General features: G+C 38.2%; 1 protein-coding gene across 50 annotated transcripts in view; it reads left to right on the forward strand.

Moving 5' to 3' along the window:
- DTNB (dystrobrevin beta) overlaps positions 1-18,217 on the forward strand; it is a 239,286-nt gene that overhangs the window by 43,972 nt on the left and 177,097 nt on the right. For 48 of the 50 annotated variants that reach the window (XM_070573146.1, XM_070573151.1, XM_070573157.1 and 45 more), the window contains one exon: positions 9,600-9,685. The exons of the other annotated variants lie outside the window; for them this stretch is intronic. In XM_070573146.1, coding sequence (XP_070429247.1) covers positions 9,600-9,685 — 86 coding nt within the window. The remainder of the gene's footprint in view (positions 1-9,599; positions 9,686-18,217) is intronic. 50 annotated transcript variants of the gene reach the window in all.

Below are 18,217 nucleotides of genomic sequence, written 5' to 3' on the forward strand. Positions count from 1 at the left end.
AGCAGAAAGGAGTGAGCCTTGAAGTTCCCTTATTACTCTTCCCATTACTCACTCTTTATCTTGTAGCTTTTCTTTTCTTCCAAGGAAAGTCATGCATCTGTGTTAATTTTCAAAGAGAAATCTTCTTGATTTCAGGATATATGCACAGGGTTTGATCATTAGCTAATATTTTAGGAAAACATATTTTTTTGCTTATTATTTTGGCCTTGTTTTATTGTTTCCTTTTTTGTTGTTGTTGAGGAAGATTAGCCCTGAGCTAACATCTGCTGCCAATCCTCTTCTTTTTCCTGAGGAAGACTGGCCCTGAGCTAACATCTGCTGCCAATCCTCTTCTTTTTCCTGAGGAAGACTAGCCCTGAGCTAACATCTGTATCCATCTTCCTCTACTTTATATGTGGGACACCTGCCACAGCCTGGCTTGACAAGCGGTGCGTAGGTCCCCACCCAGGATCTGAACCAGCACACCCGGGATCCAAACCGGCAAACCCCAGGCCGCTGAAGTGGAACATGTGAACTTAACCACTGCGCCACCAGGCTGGCCCCTGTTGTTTCCTTTTTATACGTTTTTTGTTTTTTTAAAGAAAGGGCAAGAGGAATACTTTTTCTGAGTGTGTTCCTTTTTCCGTGCCTTTATTTTTCTCTGAAAGTGAGGAGAGAGTTAGTAACAGAGAGACTTCTCCGGTCTGTTCAATACTCACCTCCAGATTAATCTGATTAAGACACTATTTGCTTCGTGTAACTTCCCACCTCAGAAACCTGCCAAGACTCTGTGTGGTTTTTGAATGAAGTTCGTCCTCCTCAGTTAGGTCTCATGGTGTCAACCCTTAAGTCCCTGCTCACACCAACCTCTAAACCACTGGAGGCACTTTTCAGTTTTTCCGGTATGACTTGCTCGTTTCTCCCTCCGTGCGTTTTGCTTGGTCTCCTAGTCGTCCCTCCCCGACACCACGCTCAAGTTTTTCCCTACTCCGTAGCCCTGCTCATTATCACCAACCCCGTTTTCATCCCTTTAATGACCTGTAGTGCTTGTCTGTGTCATTATTCTGACTTTCAATTATGTAATGCTTCTAACTGCTTCCTAAGGGTACAGATAAGATTGAAAGTTCTTGAGAGCAGAGAGTCTACCTTATATTTCTTTGATTCCTCACTGAATACAAGGCTAGATTCTTAATAAATATTTGTTAGGTTGAGATGAAAATTAGCAGGCATTCTGACTGTGATAAAATTGAATAATATTCTAAGTTGATTTTACTTGATTAAGCTGTTTCACATTTGCCAAATGGATTCTTGATTGCAGTTGATTATTGCATAATCCATTCCCTGTGAAGTTTTGTAAATTAAGATTAATTGGAAAAACATGAGTTTTGAAAAATCATAGAGAATGTTCTTATTACTTTTAGTTATATGCAATAATTGGACAGGTAATAGTATTTCTAAAGTAGAAGTCTATTTCATGCGAGAAGTGCTCATTTGTGGTTGGCAGCATCTACCATTGTTTCCTAAAGATGTAGAAATAGCTTGTTTTCTTAAGTAAAAAATGTTCCCCGTAGTCTTGTTTTCAAAAATATTAATTTGAATAGCAAGTTCTTCTTAGTGCAAAGCCCATAAACATCATTTAGATTAGGTTACTTTAAATATCAAAAAATAGGCACAATTTGAGACTTTACTAAACTGAAGTGAGGAAATTCCCATCGAGGGTGCAGACGAGGACTGCAGAGGCTTCTGAAGGTGCCTGCAGGTTGAGACATAGCAGTGTTTGTTCACGGTGACTCACCGTCTGCCCAGCTAGTCACAGTGTTTTCTCAGTGTTGGACAATAAGAACTCGTTTTAGAAGTCATGTGCACAGTTTATTGTCAGACTGTAAAATGGTAGGTCTATGGACATGAATCATGCAGAGAAGTCTGAGAAAGAGAATCATCACGTTTTTTATTGAGGGAGGGTGCTCCCTAGAGAGATTCTTTTTAGGTGGGATTAAAATAAGTTTCCTCTCTCCTGCCGTCCTCAACAAATATTCCCTGTTTATCCTTTCATTTTAGTATCTTAGGTGGGGGCTCATATTCACTGTTAATTGTGTTACATCTTAAATATTGACCTACTAATCAACTCTGTAGCTGTCATAGACCAGATTTTAAGTTAAATATCTTTTCCAAATCTCGTTTGAAGAGAACTGATTTTGTTATGAATTTGGACTTTCCATGAGAAGTACTGTTGGTGAAGTTATACATGCCATGGCCAGGGGCAGCTCAACATTCATTTTTAAATGTAGCTTGACCAGTGTATGTGGATTACATTCAGATGTCTGGTGAGAAGGATCAAGAATGTTTTTCCAAGAAAAAAGAATCAATTAGATAAAGAACATAATCATAGGGTATGAGGCTGTTAAGTGATGGCAGTTTCTCTCTACTCCCTCTAAATGTAGAGGAAAAATGCAGGAGAAGCATCGTTTCTAATGAAACATTGGAAAAGTAAAAGTGGCACTTTCCCTTTGCTTTGTTTGGGGGCAGTCGTGGGAAGTTGTAGTTAGGCCCAGGGGATTTCAGTGCCAAGAAAAGCATTCTGCACAAAGGAGTAAATGCTGAAGTTTGGCCTGCAAAGCACATAGTTGAGAGGAGAAAGCTAAGTGTTTCTCTTTCTTTCTTTTTTAATTTTAGCCCCATTTATGAGAAAATCAAGCTGCCTTTTTTTTTTTTAAACATTGGCACCTGAGCTAACAACTGTTGCCAAACTTTTTTTTTCCTCCTCCTTCTCCCCAAAGCCTTCTAAGTGTGGGTCCTTCTGGCTGTGCTGTGTGGGACGCTGCCTCAGCATGGCCTGATGAGCAGTGCCATGTCCACACCCAGGATCTGAACCGGCGAAACCCTGGGCCACCAAAGCAGAGTTTGTGAACCCAAACACTTGGCCACGGGGCCGGCCCCAGTGTTTTTCTTTTGAAGCACAAAATATAAATAACATGATTTGAGGAAGAGTTGTGAGAATACCCCTTCTCTAATTTTAGTGGATGATTATTTCTTTCTGCTAAGTTATGCTTAGTTTTGTATATAAGTATCTTTAAAGCTATAAGTATCTTTGTATCATTTATTAACTGTTTGTATTAATATTTCCTTTTGAAGGGTGAATAAACCTTGTGATAGTTGAAACTGTGAACCTAAAGTTGTAAATGATGGTAAGCATTATAAGTGGGGAAGATTAGTTGATAATTAAGGCCTGGGTCCTCTCCCGCATTCTCAGGATGCACAGTTACATACTTATAAACACATTCTTAAACATAAAGGCTCACTAAGCATCATTCCCAAATGTCTCCTGTCTGAAAATTCATCCCCCTCACATTTACTATGATCCTTAATCTCAAATACCTCTCCTTTCCTGGTGCTTAAAACTCCCTCAGGCTTACTTACGTATTCCCTTTATCCTGTTGAGTTACACATTAACACTTAGATGCATCTCCCCTTGCCCTCAGTAAAGCATGCAGTGTTAAGCGTACACACATTTGCACACCCCAGAGAGCATACAGGCAGAGAGGAGAGAAGATCCATGGTTTGTTGGGTGGAAGATTGTGTGTGGAGATTGCTGTGTTGCTGTTGTGAATAGGAAAAATGGTTGGAAAGTAGACTTGAGAGATGATGAGTTGAGGGACCACACATTACTGATAATCGTTGAGGGGTTAATGTATCATTCTGTTAATGCATCTACAGGCTACTTGATCTGAGATCAACCATTGAGACTAGTAATAATCCTAATGAGTGGAAAAGGATACAGATGGTTTAACGCTGATCCAGATCAGTTGAGAAGTATATCTGTTATTCTGTATTTGAGTATGAGACTTTCTGAATCTAGGACTATTATTTCCAACAGAGTTGAGATAAAGAAATTTTGAGTAAGGGATGTAAAGTGTTGTAAATATTAGTTTCTAAAGCATTTCAAAGATTATGAAAAAGCATTGTTTATGTTGACTGTTAAAATGTTGTTTAGAAATAAAGATGTCAGAGTACCCAGTAAGACTTGTTGGATGGTGTTTATTGATGGCTGCTATGGGTTAAATCTTTCTTCAAGAACAGGATTGAAAGTTTGGCCTGCCTCTCTTGCCGGTGTGCTGGGCTCTGCCACACTTTTCCTGTTTGCATAGATGGCATCGGTTTCTTCTTTGCAGCAAGGACTAACTATTATTTTGTCTTTTTGAAGGAAGAATGTGGAATTTGGAGCCAGAAAGAGTTATACAAACACAGTATGATTAATTGTCTTTAATTTTTTATTACATCCTTTGATTTATCAAATTCCCTTTAAAATAAAAGCTGAAGTCTCAGTATTGCATTCAGAGTTTTATGTTGGTAGTTCTCAGTTCTGGATGCAAATTAAAATAACATGGGGAACTTTTAAAAATACTAAGAACAGGATGGGGTTTAGGCATCTGAACAGTGTCTTTATTCTCCTGTTTCATTGAGATTTGTATGGGTTTATAACTCCAAGGATACACAAACAATCATTTTGTTGATTTCTAGAAAAATATCCTATTGTGAATTTAATTGGGATTGCATTGAATCACAACAGGATTCTGATCAATTTAGGGAGAATTGACCTTTTAATAATACTGAATTTTTCATTTCTTGAACATGGCGTATCTCTCTATTTACATTGTCTTCAATTTCTTTCATCAGTCTTTTGTAGTCTTCAGCCTACGGATCTTAAACATATGTTGTTTATTTCTTTTAGATTGGCAGCTGAGCTAATATCTGTTGCCAGTCTTCTTTTGCTTTTCCTCTTCTCCCCAAAGCCCCCCAGTACATAGTTGTATACTCTAGTTGCAGGTCCTTCTGGCTCTGCTATGTGGGACGCTGCCCCAGCATGGCTTGATGAGCAGTGCCATGTCCGCATCCAGGATCTGAACCAGCGAAACCCTGGGCTGCTGAAGCGGAGTGTGGGAACTTAAGCGCTCGGCCATGGGGCCACCCTGAACATATGTGCTTTTTTTTGAGGAAGATTAGCCCTGAGCTAACATCTACCACTAATCCTCCTCTTTTTGCTGAGGAAGACTGGCCCTGAGCTCACATCCGTGCCCATCTTTCTCTGTTTTATGTGGGACACCTGCCACAGCATGGCTTGACAAGTGGTGTGTAGGTCGGCGCTCATGATCCAAACTGGCAAACCCTTGGCCACCGAAGCAGAATGTGTGAACTTAACCACTGTGCCATCAGGCCAGCCCTGAATGTGTTTTTAAAACAATTTTTTGTCTATGTTTTCATGTTTTTGGTGCTATTGTATTTCCATTTAGCTTTTGCTAGTTTATAGAAATAAAATTGAGTTTTGTATGTTAACCTTGTACTCTGCAACCTTGCTGAGTCCCTTATTATAATGTTTTTGGTAGCTTCTATAGATTTTTTTGGTACATTCTTTGGGATTTTCTACACAGAAGATCATTTTGTCTGGAGTAGACACAGTTTTAGTTTTTCATTTTCAATCTGTGTGCCTTTTATTCCTTTTTCTTGCCGTATTGTACCAGCTGTGTTCTCCAGTGTGACGCTGGCCCTAGTGGTGAGAGCAGTCACCCTTGACTTGTTCTTCATCTTGGGTGAAAAGCAGTCTTTCGTCATTAAGTATGATATTAGCTGTTTCATTGTTGTCTTTAAGATGCCTATTATCAGATTGAGGCAATTCCCTTCTTTTCCTAGTTTTCTGAAAGTGTTTATTAGGAATGGATGTTGAATTTTGTCATCTGCATCTATTCAGATGATCATATGGCATTTCTCTTTTAGTCTGTTAATATGGTGAATTATATTGATTGATTTTCAGATGTCGTACCTGTGTTCATTCCTGGGATAAAGGCCCCTGGGTTGTGATTTTTACCCTCATAATGCGTTGCTACACGTGATTTGCTCATATTTTGTTGAAGATTTTGTGTCTGTGGTCATGAGGGATACTGACTTGTTTTCTTCTGCTGTAATATATTGATATGTTTTTGGTATTAAAATAAAACTGGCCTCATAAAAGATTTGGAAAGCGTTCTCTCCTTTTTTATTCCCTGGAAGAGTTAGTGTAGAAATATAGTTATTTCTTCTTTAAATGTTTAGAATTCACCAGTACAGCTCCCTGAATGAGGAGCTTTCTTATTTGGAAGACTTAAAAACACACGTTCAGTTTCTGTAACGGACATGGGCCTGTTCGGGTTGTCCGTTTCTTCCTGAGTGAGCTTTCACGGGCTGTGTTTTTCAAGGAGTAGTTTGTGTCTCTTCATTTCATCCAAGTTGTTGAATTTATGGACGTAAAGTTTTGTGTAATATTTTCTTGTTATTTCTGTAAGGTCTGTAGAACCTGTGGTGATATCCTTTCTTTCATTCTTGATATTGGTAATTTGCGTCTTCTCTCTTTTTTTCTTAGTTGGTTTGGCTAGAGATTTATCACTATTATTGGTTTATTCAAAGAACCAGCTTTTGGTTTTACTAATTTTCTATATTGTTTTTCTGTTTGCAATTACATTGATTTCTGCTCTTACTCATATTTTTTTCCTTTTGCTTGTTTTGGGTTTAATTTGCTGTTCTATTTCTAGTGTCTTAAGTTGGAAGCTTAGATTATTGACTTGAGAACCTTCTTTTCTAGTATAAACATATTTAATATTTATAAAGCAAAAAGTGCCTGCCCTTCATTGCTTTCCTCTGGCTGCCTGCTTTCCACCCTGGAGGCACCAGTGCTGTCTTTTCAGTATCTTTTCACAGATAGTTTATACATGTACAAACAAATATATGAGAATATTATTTTTACTCTTTTTTTAATATAATTACTAGATTACATTCTAGCCATTATGTTTTTATTCTTTCTTTTTTTTTTTTTTAAAGATTTTATTTTTTCCTTTTTCTTCCCCAAAGCCCCCCAGTACATAGTTGTGTATTCTTCGTTGTGGGTTCTTCTAGTTGTGGCATGTGGGACGCCGCCTCAGCGTGGTTTGATGAGCAGTGCCATGTCCGCGCCCAGGATTCGAACTGACGAAACACTGGGCCGCCTGCAGCGGAGCGCGCGAACTTAACCACTCGGCCACGGGGCCAGCCCCGATGTTTTTATTCTTTTTACATATTTTGTTGTGGAGAATTTTACACTTTGCAGTTTGTATATCTTAAGTGTCTTTTAGCCTGAAGATTTCCCCTTCATCATTTCTGCCCTGAAACCATTAGCCTTGTCCAGTAATGGTAACCCTCTTTCTAAGGATTCATTTTTAAACAGTTTTTATTGAGAAATAGAAAACACCTACAGAAAAATACATAAAACGAAGTACAGTTTAATAAACTATTGTAAAGCAAATATCCCACATACATACTACGGAGGCCAAGAAATAGAATGCTCTCTGACCTGGAAGCCCCTGTGTTGTCCTTTCTGCATTACAACCCTCTTTCTTCCCCCAGAGGTCATCAACAGCCTTATTTTTATGGAAATCTCTTCTAAGATTAATTTTTACTTTCGCCTGTGGAATTTACTGGATATTATTGCATCCTGAAATCTATGTGTGCAAAAAATATTTTGAGCAAGTTTACCTTAAAAAACATCCTTAGTTGTGCAGCCAGGCCCCACTCTGCGGTCAGTGAGCACTTCCTCCTCGTTCCTGCTCTGCTGACCGTCAGGCATGCTCACGCTCACTCTCACTGCAGGAATGTTTTCTTTCATTGCTTCATTTCTCTAGGCCCCTTTATTTCAGGATAGAAGCCACATCCATCGGTGTTCCTAGCTGTAGGCAATAGAAACCGTCTCTGGCCAATTTATTAAGAGAATATGGGTGCCCCACAGCCTCTCTGAAAAGGTTGGGAAAGTATGCTTGAAGACCACGGCGCCAAGAACAAAGCTCAAAATCTACCACAAAACTGGTCTCATGAAGCACCTCTGCCTGTCTCTGGGCACAGATATTGCTGTGAGTGCTCCAGACACCAGGGATGCTGGGCTGTGGGTGCTGCCACAGGAATCTCTGTCCCTGCCGCCTCAGGACCCTGGATGGGACTGCCCTGACTGCTGCCGTCCTCACCAGGTGGATTCTTTGGAGTTCCTGCTTCTGAGAACTTAATCATTTTCTAGTTGAAGTCTAGAATGGCTGCATCTTATTCGTGGAGTTTGTGTTATGTGACATATCTTAGTTTCGAGGAAAGATGGGAAAGCAAATATCTGGGTTTTTTTTCTTCTTACTTTGGTGAGAAATGTACTTGTCTCATAAGGAGGGTGTGCTTAAGTGTAGACTCCGCATTTGGGTAGTTGGCAACCAAAAAGGAATGTGCGCTGTAAAAGTTCTGTGTCAGTCTAAGAAGTCCATTCCCTTTAACATAGTTGATGCTCTTTATAGCCACTCATGTTGCTCATATTATGCTATGAATATTTGACATAGGAATAGTCCTTATATTGCCAGCTGTCGTATAAGACGTGGAGTAGGGTCTGTGTTTCTAAAGAGCTGTAAATTTTAAAAATGCCATCCTAATTTTAGCTAATTGCAGGAATTTGTATTTTATCTTATATACTTAATAAGACATTGTAGTTAAAAATCAGATTGTAACAAACATTGGTATTTCCTGGCGATGTTTTCACCGAGAACCTTCTGGCTAATGGACCATTTGCCTTTTTTCAGGTGTGATCTAACTGTATACAAAGAAGTTTTGGAAAATAGGAGACACTCTGTTAAGACCATTAGTAGAGATAAATAGGATGACGCTTGCTTTTCAAAACCAAGATGTTGTAGTTCTCATTACTGCAAAGAAATTTTACTCTAAGTGACTATGAAACTTTGTAAGCATAAGCTTTATAAAATTAACACAAAAGCCCATTGTTAATTTACATATGATGACTTTAAAAACTAGCGAGTGAAGTTTTCATCTGCTGTGAACCCAGGGCAGAGTTGAATGGATGGAGTAGGGGTCGTGTTGGGCCAGGGGGCCTTGCTGATGTTGTCTTGGCTCTGCTGGTGGTGTGCGGCATTACTGTGGGTAATTCATTTATGCTCTCCTACATTTGGTCCTTCCAGCTCCTGAGAAAGAATTCATGTCTGTCTCTTTCCTTCACTTTTCTCACGGTGGTGGCATGGGAAGATCTGAGACAGATATGATTGAGCTTTGTAGAATAAACACGTGGTAACATAAAAGTTGTCACGGTAAAAACAAAGATGAATGTACTATAAAATCTTTACAGGAGTGTGCACCCTGTTGATTTCATATATAACAACAAACTGTTGTTATAGCATCCTGATGAAAGACACATTTCTGAATAATTATTCAAACCAGGTGGTGCCTCAGTTTTGAATATTTAAGAATACCTCAGGTCTGGATTTAATGGGCTAAGTTGATAGCAAATTTATTTATGGTTCATCCATTTGGCCTCTGCCTATACAGCCAGTGGAAATTGCTTTACGGAATATTTCTAAACTCATTTCCAAATAATTCAGGTTAGTTTTAGCACTGTTCACCTAGCGTAGGTGAAGCCTGAATAACTCTGTAGTCCAAAAAAGTCCAAGGTTTCTAAATGTGGTAATATTGTAACATAGAAGGGTAGGAATCAAATTACTGGTTGCCCAATGTTTAGTGATACGTTTGATTGCTTTTGTGGTTCCAGATAGCAATTATTTCTAATATAATTTATTTTGCAGTGAGGGCCGAGGCAAGTTGACGGTATTTTCAGTTAAAGCTATGTTAGCAACCATGTGTGGTGGAAAAATGCTGGACAAATTGAGATGTAAGTATTTTCATATTATTTGAAAGATTTTATTTTCAAATTAGGACTTTTAAACAGTTTGAAATGAATGTTTTCAGAATTTTGGATGATGCAGTATTGAACTTCTTTGTTTTTTACCACATCACTCACTTTGTAGCAGCTGGCTCAGAGTATGTAAGTTATGCCACCTACTGTTCACATGGAAAAGTTGGTTAAATTGATTTATTGTTAGTATCTTTTTAGTTTAAAGCAAGAAAACTGAAGAGATTCAGAATAGTAATGTTGACATTTAAAAAATTCTTTAAAAAATATTTTCCGTATTACTAAAAATTATACTGGAGATAATTACGTTGATTGCTCTTAGTTAGAAAATGAATTTGATTACTTTCCCGAGGTTTGGTCAACTTTAGCCCTTTTCGTAATAACTCCGTTTTTCATCAGGTGGCATTTCCTGTGATTAAACTGTTCTTTCCTTTCCTTAGAGTCACGCTCAGTTATTTAGAAACTGGTGCCTGTTTTTTCAGTTATCCTTCCTTGAGTTTTTTTCTTGCTGCTGGCCATTTTGGCATTTTACTCACACTCGATACTCTAAGAAGGTGGTTAGATGAAGTCAAAGGAGATGATATTTACAATTGTTTAATTTTTCTGCTCATGGTTTCCAGTTTTTCATTCATTAGATGGTTAGTAACTGCCTCGATATGCCTGTGTTTTCTCACTGAATTGTTGAGATGTCTTTGAGCAGCAGGTGGTATGTACTCGATTATATAGGTGAGGTAATTGCTGGGGGTGAAGTTGGGATTGCGGCTCAGGCTGTCTGGCTTCAGAGCCCTGTTCTCAGTTACTTTGTTGCGCTCCGTTGTACTAGTCCTGTAATGGGAGACACACGGGATGCACTGCCGAGACCAAAGTGTGGTAATACAAGCACCCGTAGAGTAGGAAAGTGGCAGGTTTCAGCGAGGTGAGGTTGAAGCTGTGGGTTTTAATGAAGCATTGAGATACCCTGTGAATTGATTTATTGAAGAAACTGGGTCATCTGTCCTGTAGCATTTCTCATAGACTGGATTTTAATGATTGCATCCCCATGATGTTCCTCTGTGGCCTACATTTTTTCTTTTCTTTTAATTGAAAGATATAAAGTCTTGATCAGATTCAAGTACAAGCTTTTGGGCAAGATTCTTCATAGGTGCATTTGTTTTCTGTGCTTTTTCTTACATCTTCCCATGACATTGAAAGTTGGACAGCTAGATGGCTCACTAGATGTAGATTCAGATGTTCTAAAGGAAGACAGTGGATAATATGTTTGATCGACTGTCATCTGGCTTATCTTCATTTCAAAATCAGCTGCAATGTAAAACAAACTTTCGGTAGTAAAAAGTACAGTTTTATGTAAATACTCTTCTGAGTTTTTTTTTCACACTATCTCAAAATATTACTCTTTTGGGCTGAAATTTCTTAATATTTTCTTAATTCTATCATTTTTTTGAGGGAGATCCCATAATATGGTTGAAATGTAATTGCAAACATAAAGAAAAAGAAAGTTGAGATTTTGTCTGCTTTTTAATGATGATGATACCAGATGATACCGTCTGTATTAGTACTGGAGAAACTGGTTGAAAAATAGAAAATCGGTTATATAACTGCACATTGTAGATGACATTGGAATCTTTACGTTTCCATGATTAAATCTGCTCTGTTTACTCTGGATTGGTACCTGCCACATAGTAAGTGCCAAAATTTCGCCAAATATAAATTGTTGATCGACTACTAAAATTACTGCCATTTTTTTGTTGTAGCTGTTAGTGAGGAAGTACAATTCTAGCACTATGTGAAGTATGGAGGGATCCAGGTGGTAGTTTCTTTTGATATATGGCTTTTGAACTTCTTGGAGGAACGCAAGTGACTAACAGTGAAGTGTCACAAAGGTACTCATGCCCAGGCAGACGTAACGTCAGTGTGCTCAGAATTCTAGGTCGTTTCACATCGTATATGGGTTGATGAGATACAAGCCCTACTGGGTCACTAATTATCAGTTTATATTATTCAGACATTTAAAATATGGTTTCTTTATCTTGTTTGTGTTCAAAATTATAGTTTCTTTACCATCTGTAGCTCTGTTTCATTACTTTTTTTGTACCATAATTATCTTGGCTGGAGAATGAAGTATTTAACAAAAGTAAAATTTTCAGGTATTGAAGCCTAGCTCCACTTTTTAATCTTAATCATCAGGGTGAAAACCACTTTAAATGTAGTCTGTCCCTCCTGTTTTGCAGAGCTCACTGATCATAATTTAAACATTTTTCATCTCTTAGGGATGCCATTCTCTGATGCATTCGTGGCTAATCGTGAGGCTCTGGGTTGGTTGTCCTGTCTCAAGTTTTCAGACTACTGTGCTTTTTCAGTTCTTGAGCTTTTTGGTGTTGGTACATAGTGGTGGTGGTGATGGTGTGTGTGTGTGTCCTTTATCACTGGTGAATGTGTTGGTGTTATCACTGTACCAGTCTCTAGAAGTCTGTCTTTGCTTCTGACTTAGTTTTAATATGCTACTGACAGAGAAAACGTAACCAAACTTCTTAGCATTCTATTTAACATCTGGACGTAAGTGATTACTTACGTGTTAGGAGAGAAGCACGTGAGCTCTTGTATGTGATTGGTGGTTTTGGCTGTTGTGAGAACCTGTGTTTCCCTGGCTTTCTAGGGCTCAGCTGTGTCGTGCTTAGTTGAGGTGGCTGAATATAGTGTAGACAGAAGTGAGGTAGAACACTGTATTGTAACATCAGATGATATTTGACCGTTTATTCACTTTCTTCTCCCTACTTATTCCATTGTCTTTGTTCTTGGTTTTTCCATCTCCCTCCCACTGACTGCACTCTCTGCTGTTACCTCTCTTAATGTTCCTGTTAAATTAGGTTTTCTAATTTGTGGAATATGCCTTAGTGTTTCCACTTTTCTTCTTTTTATTTTTATCTTTTATTTTAGAATCTTTTTCCTGTAATTTTTTCCCCTCCTCCTTTTTCACTTAGTATTTTTTGTTTGCTTGTTTTAGTGTCGAGATAGCATTTGAAATAACCAACATTTATGCTTTTAGTTTGAAACGTTTCTTAATTAGATTTTTCAGATCTCTCTTAAGAGAGTTTCTGTCCCCAGGTAACATTCGTCTGTAGAAGTGGTTTGCTGTTGCGGCCGTTAGGGACTGTGTCCCAGATTCAAAGTTAACTTAGGGTGCTATTCTAAGTACCAATGATTTGTAATCAGAATACAGACTTTAATTATAAGCATGATCAAAACTCGATGTCAGAAACCCACAAAATAACTCAGAGAACAAAATTTTACAGACTCTAAAGCCCATTATTTATTAAACCATACTGGTCAGTTAATTTATGTGATTTATTTACTTTGTCTAATTCTGTTTGTTTTCTAAGAAACTTAATCTCCTCTTATTCAAACCCCATATTTCTTGCACTAAAAGATAGGAGCAGATGATTCATGCAATTTATTTTTAAATTCTTTAAAAACCTGGTCCTACTCCTTTGAAGGGCAGTGTAACAGTATGTATCAGGAAGGCTGTAAAAATATTCGTATCCATTGACTCAGTCTCCTTCTTGAGTTTATCCTGTGGAATTAATCAGAGATGTACCCCAAGTTTTATGTATATTTGTCACAGAATTTTTTATTATATATGAAAACATGAAACAGCTGTAGGGTCCAAAAATGAAAGCTCAGTTAAATTTCAAGATACTCACATAATTGAATATAAGGTCTTCAAAAATATGTTTCAGACCAAAATGCATAAATGTAATACAATTTTAAACAAAAATTTATTATGCACGTAGAAAAAGAAATGTAACAAAATGGTGACAGGTGTTTTCTCTGGATTTTAGCTTAAGAATGGTTTTATAATAATAATAATTTATATTGCTTATCTTTCTGTGTGTTTTTGATAGACCGCACTTTGAGTAGCCAGAGAAAAGATGATCTGAGGTTCTATCTGTTTCTGCCCAGAACTGGCAGTTCTCACTGACATTTCAGTTGTCTGCTTCCTTGATGATTCATTAACAGCCTGTAGAGGGGTCATCTTTTGAAGTTATAATTAAATAGTTTCACCTGTTCAGAATTGAGCTGCTTCTGCTATAGTCTTTTAACCACCTGTCACTGCATATTTATCCTATCTGGTTTCTGTTAACCTTCCCTTCTCCTCATTAGATGGAGGTGACTGTTTAATCTGAGCGAGTGATGCCCACATTTACATTTCTCATCTAACCAAAATGTTCTAGAACTGGAAGCAAGAAAGAGAGAAGTTCTAAATCTGTATTTTATGAATAAGAAAAAAATGAACAAAAACCTAGGGAGGCCTGGAGACTTGTGTAAGGTAGTTCCTGGCTGAGTGAACACTAGAAGCCCGAGGCAAGCTGGCTCCCCTGCTCCAGCCTCACTCTAACTTCCCGAATGATTTGCGAAGTTTGGGAATAAGGTATGCACTTAGAGTTAGTTACGTACAGGTATTTATACACATGCCAATGTGTGTGTGTTTCTGTGGGTTAGGTTGCTCAGTTGGTAGAAAAATGACAGGAGGCGAGGGTCATTTGTCAGGGAAAGCTAACGTATAAAAGAAAATGGTTCTCCATTTATAGACCTGACTCTTTATTGTAAACTATCATCTTGCAAAAGTGAATGACTGGTCATGTGGGGACAAGAAAGGAGTGGGTAGATGCAACGAGTAAAACCAGGGTCATTGTCATCAGAAAAAAGCATTTGAAACATGTGGTGATGGTAGAATAGTAGCATTATTTTCCTATTACACAAGGGACAGATTTTTTTTCCTCCCCAAAGCCCCCATATGTAGTTGTATATTCTGGTTATAGGTCATTCTGGTTCTTCCGTGTGGGATGCTGCCATAGCATGGCTTGATGAGTGGTGTGTAGGTCCGCACCCAGGATCCGAACTGGCAAACCCTGGGCCGCTGAAGCAGAGTGCGTGAACTTAACCACTTGGCCATGGGGCCAGTCCCAGGACAGAATTTTTTTTTTAAATGTGTACGCATCTGTATTTAAGGGCTTGATTGTGAGTTTTTCACAAGAGAGAAAGCCTACATTTTTATCTGGAAACAACTAATGGGGAATTAGCATACCTTCTTTCAGAGGTATATAAATAGGAAGAGTTACTGGGGAAATTAACCAGTGATCTGGGAAGTAATTTAGTCCCTTAATGCAGAAGGGTTTAGGGATTTAATTAGAGGACTAGTTTAATTTTTTATTAAATTTTGTTGTCTCATTTCTTTGGCGAGATCTTTTTATATGTAGTAACTCACACTAACTTAGATTCATTGTTATACTTTATTTAAGGTAAAGGAAATTAGCAGTAACTTTTCAGTGTTTTTCTTATAGATAAGAGAAGCCTAATCTATGAAAAAATACCAGTAACTCAAGAAGTAATGGATTATTTCACTAAGCCTTCAATTTTAGGGTCTAGCAGTATTTCTGTTATTAAAACAAACAGACAAATAGGTTTCTTCTTGTTCTCTTACTATTGTAATATGGTCCTATTAAGTTATAGTTTGTTTTTTAATGGATTTTTAAAAAAATTTACTACTTTAAATCTATTAGATGATGCAGTAAGTATAATTGAAAATACTGCTTTTTCGGTGGGTTGGTAAGTCATTTTCCTATCCAGTCACTCTCTTCTTTTCTTACTCTGGATGAGCGAGGTGTAGATTTGTCACTGGTGGTATATACACATATGTTTTCTTGGTTGCGAAGCTAATACATAGGTGTATTTATGTACTTGGTAGCTAAAATCTCTGGTCTTGAATATTTCCGTCATTTAGTTAGTGGCTACAAGTTAACAACTTGCTAGTTTATGTTATGAATACATTGAGTAGCAACAGAAAAATTCACTAACAGTGGCTTAAACACATTGAGATTTGTTTGTCTCATGTGAAAATAAGTCCAAAGGCTGGTGAGTTCGAAGTTGGTACCATGACTTAAGAATGTCATCAGAGACTCGGATTCCTCCTGTCTCCCGCTCTGCCCTGTGGCTTTCCTCCTTAGGGTGATAGGTCTGACTGCTCTACGCCAGGCCCCGTTCAGGCAGAAGGAAGAAAGAGATGCCTCTCTCAGGAAAGCAACAGCTTTTGCAGAAATCCACTCCAGAGTTTCAGTGTGTGGCAGAGAATGGGAAGTCATTTTTTAAGTGGAGCACATTGCCGTTCTCAGCACCATCAGGGTTCGATTGGTGAGTGAGAGGGGAAAATAGATACTGAGTGGTGGACACCTTGCAGCGTCTGCTGCATCCCATATCAAGGTTTTGTTTTCATTCAGATTTAATGGATGATTATTTTCCTCGTTATAAGAATAGCAGCCACCTATTTCACAATTAAGTCACTATGCTCTTCCCTTCTTCAGAGGGCATCAGTGTTTCGCATAATTGGTAATGCCTTCAGAGCTCCGTGTCTGCAGTCTTGAGCTGTGGCCCAGTGCTCTTCCTTACTGCCTGCAGGATGGTCCACTTGGAAATGTGCTGATTCGTTCAAATACTGTTATGTTCAAAGCCAAGTATCTTTATCTTCAGTTTGTTTATTTCAATCATGGTTGCCAGTATTTTCCCAAGCTAGAAACTCAGAATAATCCTAACTTTTAAAATTCATTTATTCTTCAATCCAGTTTGCCATCAACTGCTGTTTCCTTCACTGAAATGTCTTGGAGTTGACCTCCCCCCATCACATACCATCCCTCCTGAAGTTCACACTCTCGCTCCCTCATTTGTGCATCCTTTACAAGGTTTCCCAGCTGGTGTCTGCAGGCCTCTTCTCCCTCTTTTATTCATTCTCCTGGTCATTCAGTCTAATTTGTTTGAAACTTAACTTTCTAAATGTTTCTTCCTTATTTAAGAGTTTTTAAACCAAATCCAAATTGCTTTCCTCTTTCAGAGTTTTCTTTCATAACAGCTACTTTTCTTATTCTATCATTATTTCCTTTTATTTCTCAATCTAAACTGTGTCTCACGGCCAGAATGTTCTCCGCAGTGCACTGTTTCTGCTCAGCACCGCTAACAGATGCGCTGTCCAGTGCCGTAGACTTTTATCCGCCTCTTCTCGAGTCGTGTCCCCTGACCCCCACTCCTGGCCTGTTTTTACCTCATCACTCTGGATCCTACCTTTCAAGGCCTAGCTTCTAAATTCGTTTCTTTTAGAATTTTCTTGACAATTCCTGCCTGTTGTTTTTATATCTGTTCTAAACTATATTTTGAACAAGTGTGGTGCACTGGAATTTCTTCAGAGTCAGATAAGTGTGAGTTTAAGTCTTGATTTAGCTACTTACTGACTTTTTAACCTTAAGCAAGTTAACTTTTCTAAGTTAATTTCCTTCTCTATAAAATTTAATTGTGTGCATGCACATGTGTGCACACGCACACACCTTTTTGTGAGAGTAAAATGAGGTAATGTTTAGTAAAGTATAGGTGCACTTAGTTTGGGGATTGTTGCATGAAAACAAAAACCCAGGATAATGGTATCTTAAAGTTGAAGTTTATTTTTCTCTTACATAAAAGAAGTTCAGGGGTAGGTAGTCCAGGGCTGGTATGGTAGCTTCATGTTCATATGGGACCCAGGCTTTTTCTGTTTTTCTTTTTTTAACATTCTAATAATGATTTCTCTATTGAAATTGAGATTATCACAAAATCCAAGGTGGCTGCTGGAGCCCCAGCCATCATAACTACATTCCAAATAGCAAAGGGGGAAGGGAATAAGGAAAAAAGAGCCTACTTTCCAGCTAGGTCAGCTTTTTTAACCAGCCTTCCTGGAAGTCCCTCACAATTCTGCTTATGGTCCCATTGGCCAGTACTTAGAAACATAACCATAACTTGCTAAAAGGAGGCTGTGAATCTTAATCTCTTAGTTAGGTACATTGCTGCACAAAATAAAATTAGTGTTCTGTTACTAAGGAAGAAGAGGATAATATTGGGTGGCTACAGGCAGACTCAGCCGTAGTTTCCTGTTGTGGTACCTGGTAAATAGTGAGCCTTAACAAATATCTTTTTGCCTCTCTTCTTTCTGTTCCATTTAGAGTTCGGTATAGCACTTAATTCTTTGCTTTGTATGTTTCCTATTTTTCCAGCTACATGGAAAGCTTCTTGGGGAATAAGGACCATGCACGATAATCTGTTGTGTTTCAAAGCACCTAGTGGAGCGCTTGGCACCCTGGACCGCGGTGTAGGAACTTAGTATGCGTCTGTTAATTGATTTTACTTTCCCCTAGGACCATACTTCTTCTAGCCTCTTATCGGATCCCCACCCCCATTTGAGTATTTAATATTTTTCCTTCAACTACAAACTACCAGGTATCATGAGAGGATAGACTCAGATTTTCATTCCTTTGATAGTTTTCTGTTTTCTAATGCCTTAAAAGTTACCTTGTGGAGTTGATAATCTAATGTTTTATCTTCCTTTGATTAATGTATTCAAATTTTTTTTCTATAACTAGTGCTTCAGGATAAATTCCCAAAATTGAACCTGAAGTATAGCATACATGTACATTACGTATATCTCTAATATTGCTGTTC

This window comes from Equus przewalskii, chromosome 14, assembly GCF_037783145.1.
Source record: "Equus przewalskii isolate Varuska chromosome 14, EquPr2, whole genome shotgun sequence".
In the NCBI taxonomy this organism is placed as follows: domain Eukaryota; kingdom Metazoa; phylum Chordata; class Mammalia; order Perissodactyla; family Equidae; genus Equus; species Equus przewalskii.